The sequence below is a fragment of the Corapipo altera genome, unplaced genomic scaffold (genome assembly GCF_003945725.1).
Source record: "Corapipo altera isolate COAL_440 unplaced genomic scaffold, ASM394572v1 0, whole genome shotgun sequence".
In the NCBI taxonomy this organism is placed as follows: domain Eukaryota; kingdom Metazoa; phylum Chordata; class Aves; order Passeriformes; family Pipridae; genus Corapipo; species Corapipo altera.
This window is the reverse complement of record NW_020884872.1, coordinates 56,089,002-56,103,799: the sequence shown is the minus strand read 5'-3', so window position 1 is coordinate 56,103,799 and position 14,798 is coordinate 56,089,002. Positions and strand designations below refer to the sequence as shown.

General features: G+C 41.8%; 1 protein-coding gene across 1 annotated transcript; it reads right to left on the bottom strand.

Moving 5' to 3' along the window:
• Positions 1-4,381: 4,381 nt before the first annotated feature.
• Positions 4,382-14,795, bottom strand: SPRYD7 (SPRY domain containing 7). The gene is made up of 5 exons (XM_027648565.1): positions 14,653-14,795; positions 13,353-13,469; positions 10,365-10,531; positions 8,655-8,757; positions 4,382-5,454 (listed from the first exon to the last, which is right to left on the bottom strand). The coding sequence occupies exons 1-5, from the start codon at positions 14,756-14,758 to the stop codon at positions 5,357-5,359; spliced, it is 591 nt and encodes a 196-aa protein (XP_027504366.1). The 5' UTR covers positions 14,759-14,795; the 3' UTR covers positions 4,382-5,356.
• Between the last annotated feature and the right edge of the window lie 3 nt (positions 14,796-14,798).

Here is a 14,798-nt window from a genome sequence, read left to right as displayed (position 1 = left end):
ATCTACATGCAAGTGGTATTATGTGCCCTGTTACTTCTATCAGTTTGTGGATGTGAAAATGAAGTCTGGTTTAGACTTCATATCTTGCTGCCACAGTACAATGTCAAAAGGACTCAGAAAACATACATAATTAGTCAATACAAAGTTTTGCAATCAAGGAGATGGTCAAAACTCTAACATCGGAAGAATAAGAAAACATTTAGGTACAATTAGTGGAAATACCTCAACCATTTCACTGGGAAGTATGATTCATTCTATTTCTGTGGCCAAGGGATTTAACTGTACTCTTGCTTCTCTTATGAACTATCACCACAAAACTTACGTTTGTTTCACTCTTTCCATTTTTTGTCCTGGTTCTGGTCAGGACAGAGTTAATTTTTTACAGTAGCTGTGAGGGGGTAGAGCCTGAAGCTGTGTGGGCGTGGCTAACAGGTTGTTCTATACCACCTCAGTTCATTGCCAGGGATGGGAGTAAGGGATTTTCTCAATTCCACGAAGAAGGGTGTTCCTTCTGGTGGGGAGAAAATGTGGTGGGAAAGAGCCGATCCCAATTGGTATTGTTGCAGACTTTCTGTGCAAATTATTTTTTTGTGTTATACCTTTCGTCTTATACATTTTGTTACTAATATTGTTGCTGTTATCGTTCATTTTCTTATCTCATTGCTGTTTCCAGTAAATTGTTCTTATCTCAATCTGAAATCTTTGCCTTTTGTGCTTCCAATTGGAGGAGGAGAGGGAAGCGAGCAGCACTGTGGCTTTAGTGGGACTACTAAATTCCTAAACCATGACATTTTAATAAATAGATTATAATAGTATTTTATTTACCCCTCCCTTATTTTGTAGTTTCCCTGTGTCACTTATTATAAAACAAGAAGTTTTCTGATTTTTAAAGAAGAGATGTAGTTACATTGCACAGTATTACAAATGCATCTTACTCGGTTTAAGATGAGAAATGAGTAACTTTGAGTTATAAAAGCAGGTTCTTTCCATATTTTTGGTGAATGTAGCAGCTATTTTGAGTATTTTATATTTACCAAAGTATTTTCCAATTCAAACCTCAGCTTTGATGAAGATAGCCTTCTCTCTATTTGAAATCAAGTCTACATTAAGCTCAAGGTGTCAGCTTTTACTGTTAATCACAGCAGTCTTCAAAAAAAGTTGTTTGCTGGATGCAATTAGATAAAGTGATAAGAATTCTTTTAAATACTTCCTCCTTTCCCCATGAACGTGAGAAATATAATTCCATAAGAAGCACTTTCATCTCAGCAGTCTTTCATGGCAAAGAACCTCTGTTGAAGGCATTATTGAAAGATATCAAAAGGAAAAAGGACACATGCCTTACCTTTCCTTTCAGTCTTCCCTTTACTTTTATTTATATGTATATATATATGTATAATCAAGTTTCAAGAGCTGACAAACTTCATTACAGAAACATTATCATATGTGTCAACTAGCATAGCAACGTTACCTATGTCACCTCGAGGAAGAGTCACAGAATGGTTGAGTTGGGAAGGGACTTCCAGTTGTCATCTGCTCCAACCCTTCTGCTCAAGCGGGACCACCTAGACCCAGTTTCCCAGGAACACAACCAGTTGGCTTTTGAGTATCTCCAAGGATGGAGACTCCACAACCAGTCTGGCCAAGCTGTGCCAGTACTCAGTCACCCTGACTAAAAAAAATGTTCCCTGATGTTCAGAGGGCACCTCCTGCATTTGTTTCTGCCCATTGCCTCTAGTCCTGGGAACCTCCTGCACTTCAGGTTTGTGCCCATTGCCTCTAGTCTTGTCACTGTGCAACACTGGAGAGAGCCTGGCTCCAAATTCTTTTCACTCTCCCTTCAGGTATCTAAATGCATTGGTCAGACTCCCCTGAGCCTTCTCTTCTCCAGGCTAAAGTCCAACCTTTCCCAGCCTTTCCTCACAGCAGAGATGCTTCAGTCCCTTGATCATTTGTGGCAACTCTTCAATCTCTCTCCAGTATGTCCATGTCTCTCTTGTACCAAAAAGCCCAGAACTGAACACAGCACTCCGAGTGTGGCCTCACCAGGGCTGAGGAGAGACTAAGGATCAACTCCTGCTGGCAATATTTTGTCTAATGCAGCCCAGGATACCATTTGCTTTCTTTGCTGTCTCATGTTCAAATCGCGTTCCACCAGAGCCCATAGGTCCTTTTCTACCAAGCTGCTTCCCAGATGGATAGCCCTTAGTATGTACTGGTGCCTGGGGTTGTTTCTCCCCAAATGCAGGACTTTACACTTCTTGTGGAACTTCACAAGGTTCCTGTCAGCCCATTTCTCCAGCCTGCTGTGGTCCCTCTGAATGGCAGGACAACCCTCTGGAATAACAGCCAATCCTCCCAGGTTTGTGTCCTCTGCAAACTTGCTGAGGGTACGCTCTGCCTCATCTTCCAGAACGTTAATGAGGTTGTTAAAGAGGACCGGACCCAGTACTGACCCTAGGGTACACCGCTAGTTACTGGACTCCAACCCAACTTTATGCCAGTGACCACCCTCTGGGCCTGGCTATTCAGACAGTTTTCAGTCCACCTCACTGTCTGCTTTTCCAGCAACTTGCCTATAAGGATCTTACGGCACGTTGTCCACACTAGTTCTGCAGTCACTTATTGACTTGTCCTATTAGTCCCCTCTCCTTCTTACTCCCTCCCCCTCACCGGCAAGATTGAGTTCACCACCTGTGCCCCCATGCTGTGACTACTGCCCTCACAGCTCTGTAGTCATTTCTGATACCATACAGGTTTTTTGCTTGAGGGCTCATCCGGCTCCTTTTCAACTAAGAGGGCAGTGAACCTGTTTTCCAGCTGTAAGCCCTTAGGTGTGGCAGGAACTTTCTTCTTAGTGCCAGAAGTCACCAGCTTCTATCCAGCCCCTTCTCCAGAGGTTTTGCTTACCTTGATAGTGTGAGATAGTAATTTCTGTCTTCCCTGTTGCAGATGGGGCCTGAGGCTCTTCAAGCTGTTAAGTCTCAGAGAAGATCCTATGTGTCTCCCTTTGATGTTCTCTGATGTGCAGCCTGCTCACAGTCCTGAACTCCTCCAGTTGGCAGCACAAGTTCTCCAAGACAGCACATCTCTGAAAGGGCAGAGGGCAATTCTTCCCAGTCTCAGAGAGAGGTCCTAGGCAATCTCTGTAACCTAGGACTTAGAGGGCTGCATCAGACATCTGAAGCTCAGGCTGTGTGGAAGCTGTATTGGGTTTACAAGCTTTTGGTAGCAGGGAGCTACAGGGGTGGCTTCCATGGGAAGATGCCAGAAGTTTCCCCCATGTCTGACACAGCCAATGCCAGCTGGCACCAAGACAAACACACCACTGTCCAAGGCCGAGTCTAGCAGGGACAGTCGTAGTGCCTCTGGGATAACAGATTAAGAAGGTGGGAGGGAAAAAACTGCACCAGTTCTGCCAGAGAGAGGAATGAGAATATCTGAGAGCAACAGCCCTGCAGACACCAAGGCCAGTGAATAGGGAGGGGCAGGAGATGCTCCAAGAGCCAGAGCAGAGATTCCCCTGCAGCCTGTGGTGCAGACCATGGTGAGGCAGCTGTGCCCCCGCAGTCCATGGGGGTCCACGGTGGAGAAGAGATCCACCTGCAGCCTGTGGAGAAGCCTGCTGTGGAGCAGGTGGATGCCCAAAGGAGGCTATGATCCAGAACAAGCTCCTGGCAGGACCTATGGACCCAGTGCTGGAGCAGTCTGCTCCTGAAGGACTGTACCCTGTGGAAGGTACTCACACTGCAGCAGTTCATGAAGAACTGCAGCCCATGGGAAGGACTCACGTTGGAGAAGTTTGTTGAGAACTGTCTCCCATGGGAGGGACTCACGCTGGTGCATGGGAAGAGTATGAGGAGTCCTCTCCATGAGAAGGAAGGAGCAGCAGAGACAACATGTCTGACCACAGCCTCCATTCCCTGTCCCTCTGTGCCGCCGGAGGTAGAGCAAATAGGGAATAAATTTAACCCTAGGAAGAAGGGAGGGGTGGGGGGAAGGTGTTTTAGGATTTAGGTTTTACTTCTCATTCTCTACTCTGATTTAAGTAGATTTCAAGGGGAGCGATAAAACTGCAGCCTAATCTCCCGAGCTTTTTACCATAATGCTGACAAGGGCATCATTCCTTTCAGGCTGAAAAGTTCTACTCAACACTGTCATGTGACAGCAAGGCTAAAAGGAAGGAAAACAGAGGCCACAGAATCAAGAACAGATGTAGTAAATCCTAAGGTGAAAAGCTTTGAGAAAGCTGTTTGTATTTGAAAATTTCAGAATAAGGTAATTTCTAAAAATATTTAAATAAAATTATTTATGCAAATGCATTAACCCAGGAAGAGCCAAAACCAAAACACAAACATTCAGTATGAAGATTTTTTTTTTTTTAACAATAAAAATTCTTTTAGGAAGTATGTTAAACATGACAAGAGCGGAAGAAAAGCATCTCACAATGTATATTCAAGGGCATCACATTTTAGAACAATGTCTTAGCCATTTATAAATGATTCACGAAGAAATTAAATATGCTATTCCAGAAGAGAATAATCTAATTTACAGTTTAGATGTAAGGCTTCACCATAACATCTCATACCCTTCACCTGGCTCTTTGCATACCCAAGTTGAGTTGATCTGTACTTACACTCTCCTACCAGAGTAACCACAGCATGGTGGTCCTCTAAAACACAGGTAGCGTTTAGGTTTACTTTTTAAGGTTCAACAAAAAAGTATTACTAGAAAATATTCTAATTTTTTTTTTGGTCAGAATAAAAGCAAATTAAAAGCTAGGAGAAATAGGTAAATTGTATTTGCTGGTCTAAGATTGAGGGAACGGATTAATCTATACCTTGCAAAACAAAAGTATCTAGCTGCTAGTTATGCCATTGTATTATTAGTCATTATGCACAACTGGGACACTCCAGATCACAGGCTAGAAACACAGTGTGTCCTTTAAACAAATTACATAATTTCTGTGAGAAAAAAGTTGGCAGAAAAAAAATCACGAGAACTATACATCTCCGTAGCTATCATATGCATAAGAACTATTTGTCTTACAGAGCTCCAGTTCATTCAAAATACTGAATGCAATACTGACGACAGTAATATCCCTTAGTATCCTTATGCATCAAGTACAAATCGGAGAAAAACCCTGCCCCAAAACACTCATTTTCAATCACAAAACATTGCCAGAAAACTCACATTTGCAACACATTTACCTGGTGTTGCAGTTAACATATTTATTCTGCAGACAACAGTCACAAATATTTACTAAAAATACAGATATGTTTCCAGAAAGTAAAGTGAAGCTTTAAGATGACAAAGCTTTTGTAACAGTGCAGGGTGCAAATTTTCAGTATGAAGACATTCAGAAGATTTGCTGCTCAAAGAGGATCTTCTCAAACCCTGGTGGAGGTGTATGATAAAATTCACTGAACTGACAATCCAGAATGGCACTGTCATCAACTGCAGAAAAGAACCAAAAAGAAGGAATTAGAGAAGGAACACTTACAGTTTGATCCTCTATTACACCATCTTATTAGATTGTATCCTATGCTCAAACCACAGAGAATTTCTTCAATACATTCATTACATATGTACAGTTGAAAGAAATCTCTTCAATGAATTTGCTAGAGCCCTACACATATCCCAGGAGAGCAAACCATCTCTTTTTTCTGTTGTTTACTTTAGTCTGTAATGGGCTTTGGTGAAGTCAACAAGGATGCTATGTCTGATTTCACTGGGAGTGTCAGCAGGACTTCAGGCTATTCTCTCCAAATTTCCTACTCTATTTCTCCAGAAGTCTACAGAGTAAGGACACTACCAGCTACACGCTGCAGGGATGTCATCTCATCAGGTGCATATTTTTCTGTCCACTTCCTGATTCCGCTGGAGTTTCAGCTGTCTACAGTGGGGTTTTTGGAGGTTTACAAGGTTTCAGATGTCTGCAGTGGTTAGTGTTAGACCATCTGTTTCAACACGTGATCCAAAGAGAGCTTGTTCAACTGCTTCTTAAAAGCTGGAAGTTAACGTTTTTTTACAAAGCTTCTCCTAGCTTTGGACTCCCAGCAAAATCTATCTACCTGCAACATTACTTTCAATGTAGAATATAAAAAAGAAGCGGATGAGAATTTTCAGAGCAAAGCTTTGCTGTATTTCAACAGCAAACTGAAATATCCAACCAGTCAGAAAAGCAAGATCCCTTTCAAAGACAACTTCTGAGATGAACCTGGCACACTAGCAACATTAGGTCAAAGCAGAAAAGCTTCATCTCTATATTTTGGAATTTAGCTATCTCAGAGCCAAAGTCAGAATTTTTCCCTCCTAGGCTCAGTTAAAATTTATATCAGTATATTTGTACAGTTCTGTAGTACTTACGCAGTGTTGGCATCTTGCTTCCATGAAAGTGCCTGAGGTACAGCAGCATAACCTTTAAGTCCATTTCTCTGTTTCACATGCTCAAGCTCGACACTGCGTTTGCCTGATCTACCATGTTTCTTTTAAAAACGTATTTATAGCTGTAGTCTGAATAGGGTAAATGCTTCTCTATGGCCAAATCCTTTCATGTGACTAGAAGTTGTTCATTCACATTAAATTAAAGACATTTATAGTTAAAGTAAGTACTGCACAAAGGCAGTCTGCAGGCTTCAATTGTTACAGCTATACGTAGGACATATGATAATTATGATGAAATTATGCCCACTTGTGGAAGATGATAATAAGAGTCTGGCAATAAAAGGTCACTGTATTCCCCAGGCATGGAACTTCCTTAGTCTGAGGAAAAAAGTTTACAGCAGGCTAAACCTACATACTACCAAATGTTTTCTGAAAGCAACCTTCATTCTTCGTGCTGTGTAACACCCCTACCAAAATACAGGGAAGATGCAATAATCAGTTGCAACACAGCAACTCTCCTGCTGCTCATGAAGATTTTGCACAAGGAGATCCTGCAGAGCTGCCACAGCATTTTAGCAGCGCCATCACGTGGCTTAAGAAAACATCACAACATGACCACATAAAACAATTTCCACTCAAATGGCTTGGAAATATATCATTCGTCAGCCACATTTATAGACTTCAAAGGCTCTACAGTGCATCTGAAGTATTTTCTTCCTGTTCAAAAAATTCAGCATTACAAATGTATCAAGATGTAAATGGGAACATGCCAACGGTTCATTAGAAAGGCACCATGAAATCAAAAAATTATCCCCAGCACATAGCTAATGGTATCTCAATAGCAAAATTATTTTGGAGGAGGTTACTCCTTAGATGAAACTCACACAGGAATAAAGATAAACTGAAGATGCAGCTCCTGGAGCGGGTCTAGCAGAGGCCTATGAAGAGGATTAAGGGACTGGAGTGTTTCTCTTACAAGGAAAGGCTGAGGGAGCTGGGCCTGTTCAACTTCAGGAAGAGACAACTGAGAGGACCTCATCAATGTCTGTAAGTATTCAAAGGGAGGGTGCCAGGAGGATGGAGCCAGGCTTTTCTCAGTGGTGCCAAGCAATAGGAGAAGAGACAAGAAGAAACTGATGCAGAGGAAGTTCCACCTGGACATGAGGAAGAACTTTACTGTGTGGGTGACTGAGCACTGGAACAGGTTGCCCAGAAAGATTGTGGAGTCTCCCTCACTGAAGATATTCAAGAACTGTCTGGATACAATCCCGAGTAACATGCTCTAGGGGACCCTGCTGAGCAGAGAGGCTGGATCAGATGACCTCCAGTGATCCCTTCCAACCTGACCCATTCTGTAACTCTGTCATGGCTGTAGGTGTAATAGAGGGAACATGGTGAGCAATTATCAGTTTCTGTAACTTACATGTCAACCTGGAGTGTAGCACTGATTATGCACTGAGCTAGGGGAAGTGCTGCCTTCCAGGTGAGATGTTAAATTCTGACTGCTGGGGAACTACAAAATCACCACCAGCTTCTGGAAGAGTAAAACTTTAATATGACTTAGCCAAATTCCAGCTTCCATAATTTATAATTTTTTTTAAAGTGCCTAGGCAGTGATTAATTGGATATGGTATTTGTTTCCTGTTCAAAATTGCTGTGTTATATTCATGGTTGCTTGCAAAACAGCTACCATTAAGTTGCTCACTAATTGCTGGATTTCAAAACTGGGCATCAATTTGGTGTAGCAGCAAAGAGCTGCACCGCCACACAGCAAGCAGCTGTACCAGCACTACATTAAAGTTATTACTGTTGTAAGAAAATACAAACAGCAATTCTATTCCTATGTAACACCGAATGCATTTATAAAGTATGTGAAATTAAAAGGGACAAATGACAAGCTTCAGAGATAAATCAGATCAGACCACAAGTCTATATTAGTTCAAATTTGTTGTTTTTTTTTAAATCCGCTTCACAGTTTTTTTACCTGGCAACTTTTAGACTGGGTGCAGCAACTCCCCAGCTTGCTGGATGTGGACACTTTTAAGCGCTTTTTTCCCTATTAAGCAGTGCTTTTTTTCCTGTTAAGCAGCATTAGGAATGAGGTGCAAATATACTCTTCTAATCTCCTAGGTTTGCATTTTCATGTAATTAATTGCTGTCGTTGCCAAGAATAAACAATTGATGTGTGTGTTCCATTGAAGTGAGAAGACATGGCTCAGAAGACAGAATACTGTCCATACTGTGAAACAGTTTGAAAATCTCTGACTTACCATAGACCACTGGATAGACAGTCCCCCTGATTCCTGAAGCTGGACAATGCATGTTCTTCCCATTTAAATATACATTTAATTCTACATGGTCATATGTAATGCCCTACAAAATAAAGAAAATTAACAAAAAAAAGCATCAACAAGTTTATATGCATAAGACTGCTACTTAATTTAGCTATCTTAGCCACAGGCAAATCTTAACACCGTTATGAAAGCCACAGCATCCTAGAAAATCTCACTTCATTCCTGCAAACAATTAGAAGTTAATAAATGACTTATAACATTTGTATTTTCAAATACTCGGGATTCCTTAACGCCCATTCAATTTGGAGGCAGCACAGTACTGCACACTGCATGTTGCATCTTACTAGGTTTACAAAACACATTTCTAAAGTGTTCTTCATCATGTTAGAGAAACACGAGATTTTCAATGATTTTGAATATTAGGCAGTTTGCAGTCTTGTTTATATCTTCTCATGGAAATAACTTTAAGAAATAGTGATGCTATGAGTCAAGTTTATCTTTCCATGCTTCCATACAGAAACATCTCTCAGCTCATTTACTCTGCTGGCAGCAACAGACTGTGGTTTCATACACAACACTATAAATATGCTGACTACACAGCAGCATGCAAAGGTAATAACTTACTTATCTGTTAACTAAAGGATTTTTCTCACTGCTTTGGTATGGCTGAGTGGGACAATTTGTGCTGTCATTCAGAACTTCAGAAATCTATTTTCGTGACAGAAAATAAATTATAAATAAAATAAACTGAAATTTATGGAAACTGGGGAGTTAGCAGTAACACATCAGCTACTTTTCTGTGATTAGTTGAAGCTACACAAGTTGACCAAACCCTGAAGCAGTATGCAACCCTCCAAAAAACAATTTCAGAAGGGGATTAAAAGAACAGTATAGTGTCTGAGGGTAAAGCACGGAGATGTCAACCTTAGCTGTTTGGGGTTTCTAAAGCTGACATTTCTAACCATTGCTACATAGAGGCAAGGTTACACAGCACAAAAAAGTAGTGGTGATAAATGGTCTAAATTTCACTGCATTGCTCCCATGTACTTTTGAAAATACATCTGTAAGAAATAACAGCACTAAAAACATAACTCTACGAACAAAGTCACTTTAAGATTTTTTTTTTTAATAGTAAGGTACAAAAAAAAAAAGGATTCTCCATTTTCCCAGTGAACATTACCATCCTCCCCACTTAATATCTCTTTTTTCCCTACAAAAGTTTAGCTAAAAAACCCAATTAATTTATCATCCAGGACCCATCTCTGCTCTGTCCTTCTAATCATTAACCAGTTAGCTATGAGTTCAGCTGGGCATGGTGCATAGCCATGTAATCCATTCCAGCAAAGTACTTGTTCAGGGAGGTCCCATCTCAAACACTACAGGATCCTTGTGATGGGAGTCATCTGTCAGGTAGATACTGCAAATGAGCATTAAAGGCTACTTCTCAAACCCTGGTCAAGTCCATCCCTCATTCAGAACATATCAATACCAACACATCAATCAGTGAAGTCCACCAATATCCAGGCAGCTGCCCCACTCAAAGACAACGGGAGTTTATATTGGCACTTTCCAAACAGAGAGATGCAAGCCGAACAATTTCACTGAAACAGTCAGTATGACCACAGAGCTGTAAATAAGAGGCATTTAGTAGCAGCTGAGGAAGTAACAAAGCCTTAAGAAACTCACCACCACATCGCCCTCCTGAGGAAGGTTGTTTGCTGGTAGCCTATTTTTCTCCTCATTGTTATAGTAGAGAGCTCCATCATTTCTCATCACCAGGCTGTGGACATCCCGACCAAGTGGAATTTGATTCAAGTTTGCTTTCTGGGTTGCAACTCCAATACCCCAAATCCCTGAAATGTGACATTAACATGATAAGGAAAAAACACCATCCTTTTGAAGACTGTCTCATTGAAGCAGGACACCATGAAGAATTTAACCAGCATGACGGTACTACCATTAAGTATCTCCTGGAAATACCAGAACTGTTGTGGGTTAGCTCTGGTAGGCAGCTAAGCACCACCCAGCCAGTCATTCCCTTCTCCCCACAGGCCCTGGCTGAACGAAGGAAGAGGAAAGGAAGAGTAAAAGCAAGAAAATTTGTGGCTAAAGATAAAAACCGTTTAATAAGCAGAAGAAAAAGAAATCAAAACAAAGCGATGCTATGGCAATCACTCGCTACCTCCCATGGGTAGACCGATGCCCAGCTAATTCCCAAGCAAAAGATAGCTAACCTCCCTAAATTCCCTTCTCTCCCATTTTTATCTGAGCATGACAGTACCTGGGATGGAATATCTCTTTGGTTAGTTTGGGTCATCAGCCTACTTATGTCCCCTCTCAACCTCTTGTGCAATCCTAATCTTATTCACTGGAGGGGCAGGGTGAGAAACAGAGAGAAACAGTCTTGATGCTGTGCAAACACTGCTCAGCAATAGCTAGTGTGTTATCAGCATTGTTTTGGTCACAGATCTAGAACACAGCACCATAGCAGCTGCTATGAAGAAAATTAACTCCATCCTGGCCAGACCCAGTACAAGGTGGCCACAAGGGTGGCATCTATCCTGAAAAAGAAGGATCCAGAGAACTGCAGCTAGCTAGCTAGACCAGTCTTATAGAAAAAGAAGAAAGTGTTAGAAAGTATGATAGATCTCAATTTGGTAATGTTTTTGAAACTCATACAACACTGAAATAGTCCAATGACGAAAATACGGTCTAGACAGTTACAGCAATATGAAGGCACGAGTGGTTAGAAAACTATTCCAGGATTACTCATCAGTAGCACCCTGTCAAATCAAAAACGATGACTCAAGTGGGGTTTGAGGTTTTGCATTGAATGCACAAGGTCAGATACTGTTGTGTATTCACATAAATTACTTGGATAACATAACGATACGCTTATTAAAGATGCTGCCAATCCCAATCTGACGGGACTTCAAGCTCTTCAGAGGACCCTCAAATTTAAAATGATCCTGGCTAAGAGGCCTGAAATAAGGAAAGTGCATCAGCTTTTTATGAATTACGAAGAAGAGCAGGTAAGTAAGAATAGCAAGTGGCACAAATACAGCAGTGCCTTGGCAACCAGTTCACAGAATATGGTTTGGGGGTTATCACAGAGAATGTGCTGAGCACGAGCCTGGGCCCTGCCGCCATGAAAAACTGGATGTGTGGCATATGTAAAGCAGACGTATTGTATGTATAGCAGATCAAGGACATCTACTGCTGCTGCAGCTGGAGCAGAGCATCCATTTTAAGCACCATATCTCAAGACAAATTAGGGCAATTAGAGATATTGCAGAAGAAACAACAAAACCACTCAAAAGTGTAAAAATTTCATCTAGAAGAAGACAACAGAAAAAACCCAACAAACTGGAACTGTTAAATCTACAGAAGACTAAAATGAAGCAAAAATGTAAGAAAATTAATTTAAAAAGACAAAAATTGCAGAACAATTTATTCTACGCTTACATGCCCAGAATGAAAAGGACAAGAGTGTGATTATCATTCAGAAAATTTTCCAGTAGTCAGAGTGACCCCACAGATAATCCCTAATAGACTCAGGGACATTTCTGGAAATCAAAGATTTTCATTAAGTCATCTACAGTTCTCCTGCCTTGGGCACAAGAATAGATGAGACATGGCTCACAGTGACCAGGAGAGTTTACTGCCCGTGTTTCTCAAGTGTAAGAACATGGATACTGTATCTGTGTGAATAAAGACCATATATGAACAACAGCTGCAATGGATTCTTCCCCTGACATAAATGATATAAAAACTGCCAAGTTAATACTGATATGGGGTTACATGTAGCTTAACAGTAAACAACTCATTTGATTGCAAGTTGTTGTGGACAGACTTGTGTTCACACTGCCTGCACCCTAATCCCAACTGAATGTAAACAACGCTTACCCAAAACGTGTTGGCATCAAGCTCTAGCTGGTATCAAAAGGCCTGTCTCTGGACTAACATTTCTCTTTTTCTTCCCTCCCACTACATACTTAGGGAGAGAACAGCTTCGTTTTCATGCTGCCTGTTGTTTTTAAAAATACAGACTGGTTTTTAAGGCTAGAATACAGGCAAGCCTGCAATGCTCTCTACACTAGTGAGGTTGACTGCAATAGTAAAAGCAAAAAGAAACAGGGTGCTGAAAGGCTCCTCTGGATAAGGCAGTGTTGGAACAAGTGCTGCACATTTGATTTGAAGAGCAAAGGGTAGCACAAAGAGTGTTACCCTTGCTTGGGCAAACACAGAGCATGTTAAAAGCAAAGGAAGGTAGACAAATAGCTGCAAAATGCTGGATAAAATGCACTGTTTAAAAAAAACAACTTCACAGCTGCAGTGTTTTATGGAGTCATAAGCATCTATCTAGCAAAAAACATTTCTAAAATACACCAACTGGAAAACATGCATATAACAGCATACAAAACAATGTGGGGATTTAGTATTTGCACTTTAGTAATATACTTACCATTCTTTCTAGTATTTCAGAGTCATGGTTAAAAAAAAAATAAATTTCCTTTTATGCCACGACAATAAAAGGAAATAACACTCTCCAATGCTCACAAGTTCAAGGATAAAATTAAAAAGATGCATGTGTTGAGCATTTGAGATTTGGCCACCAGCAGGCTGTGTGACATACTTTCCAAGTTTAAGGTTGTATATTTTTTGCTGACTAACCTGTGGACTGGATTTTAAACTCGAAATAGCTCTTGTTCTGATGCAAAGGTGCATTGGCTAAGCAGCCTCCTGTGCCACATATTCTTCTGCCATTTTTAACAATGACAACATCTGTTCCTGCAAGAAGAACAAACACCACAAAACTTCAAAACATTTTTAGAAGTCTGGAAGCAGCCCTCAAAGCCCTAAACATTGAAAACAGTTTTTATTCTTTCTGCCCCAAGTAAAAGCTTCATTAGTCTGTAAGAATTATGATGATGGGCCACACTTTGAAGTAAGAGAAGGAAGGCTGTTTACAGGCTAGTTCATCTTTCCACTAGGGTTTATTTATTTAAATTCTATACACTGATCTAATTTTTACCTCCTGGGCTTTACAGCACCCTGCTGATTACAACTTTTGCTTAACCACATCAGAAGCATAACTTACAATTTAGTCAGAAAGGGTTCACTGTGAGACCAAAGCCCTGTACTCTGTCTCTAACATCGGAGAAAAAACATTCTGCAACAAGAAGGAAAAGCATATTGGATAGAAATGATTGATGGAATTGCAAGGTGTTTAGTCATTCTATGAAATAATCCTTTTATTCAAAACATGCCTGTCAATACAGAGCGAAAAAAATGGAGTTTTCCTTCTCCATTGGAAGACTTTATCTTTAGGCACTGTGGTCAAGTACATGGCAGACAATTGCTAATAATGGTGCTCAAGCACTGGACTCTATCTATTCCTCCTAGCTCTCTCTCCAGCTGTGGTGCTGCTGGCCCAGACCACTTCTCTCCTTAAAAAAGGCTGGGCATGGTTTTGTGGCTAGCTCATCCTAAGGACAACGGCATGGACAAGATTCTGTAAGGCCTGGCTCCTTCAGCATCTTCACTGCCATAACTGGAAGTGGGGTCACCGTCCCTGGAGATGTTTAAGGCAAGACTGGACGTGGCACTGTTCGGTCATAGGTTGGACTTGATCTCAGAGGTCTTTTCCAACCTGGCTGATTCTGTGATTCTGTGAACTCGTCCCCTCGGCTCTGACCCGGACCACCCTTGTCGGACTGCCTGTCCCCCTCGGACACCCCCAGAGACCGAGGCGCACCCCGACATATTCACCGTGCTGATCACCTTCAGTTTAAGCCAAAGCGAGGCTTTTTTTTTTGTTTGTTTCCCTCCCTAAAAACTGCCAAATCCTGCTAAACGAGTCGCCAAAAAGCGACTTTCCCAGCGGTTACCCCGTGCCGCGCCCCGGGGCTGCGGCCCTGCCCGCCGGGGAGCCGCCCGCCGCCGAGCACCGGGCCTGTCCCGCCGCGCTCACCCATGCGCTGCGTGTCCAGGTGCACCGCCGGCATCTCCTTGAGCGGGATGTGACCGGCGCCGCCATCCCGGCACCAGGAGAAGCAGCAGAACACGGAGGCGGCCATGACCGGCCGCACCCGCCACGCCGCGCAGGCGCAACGGCCG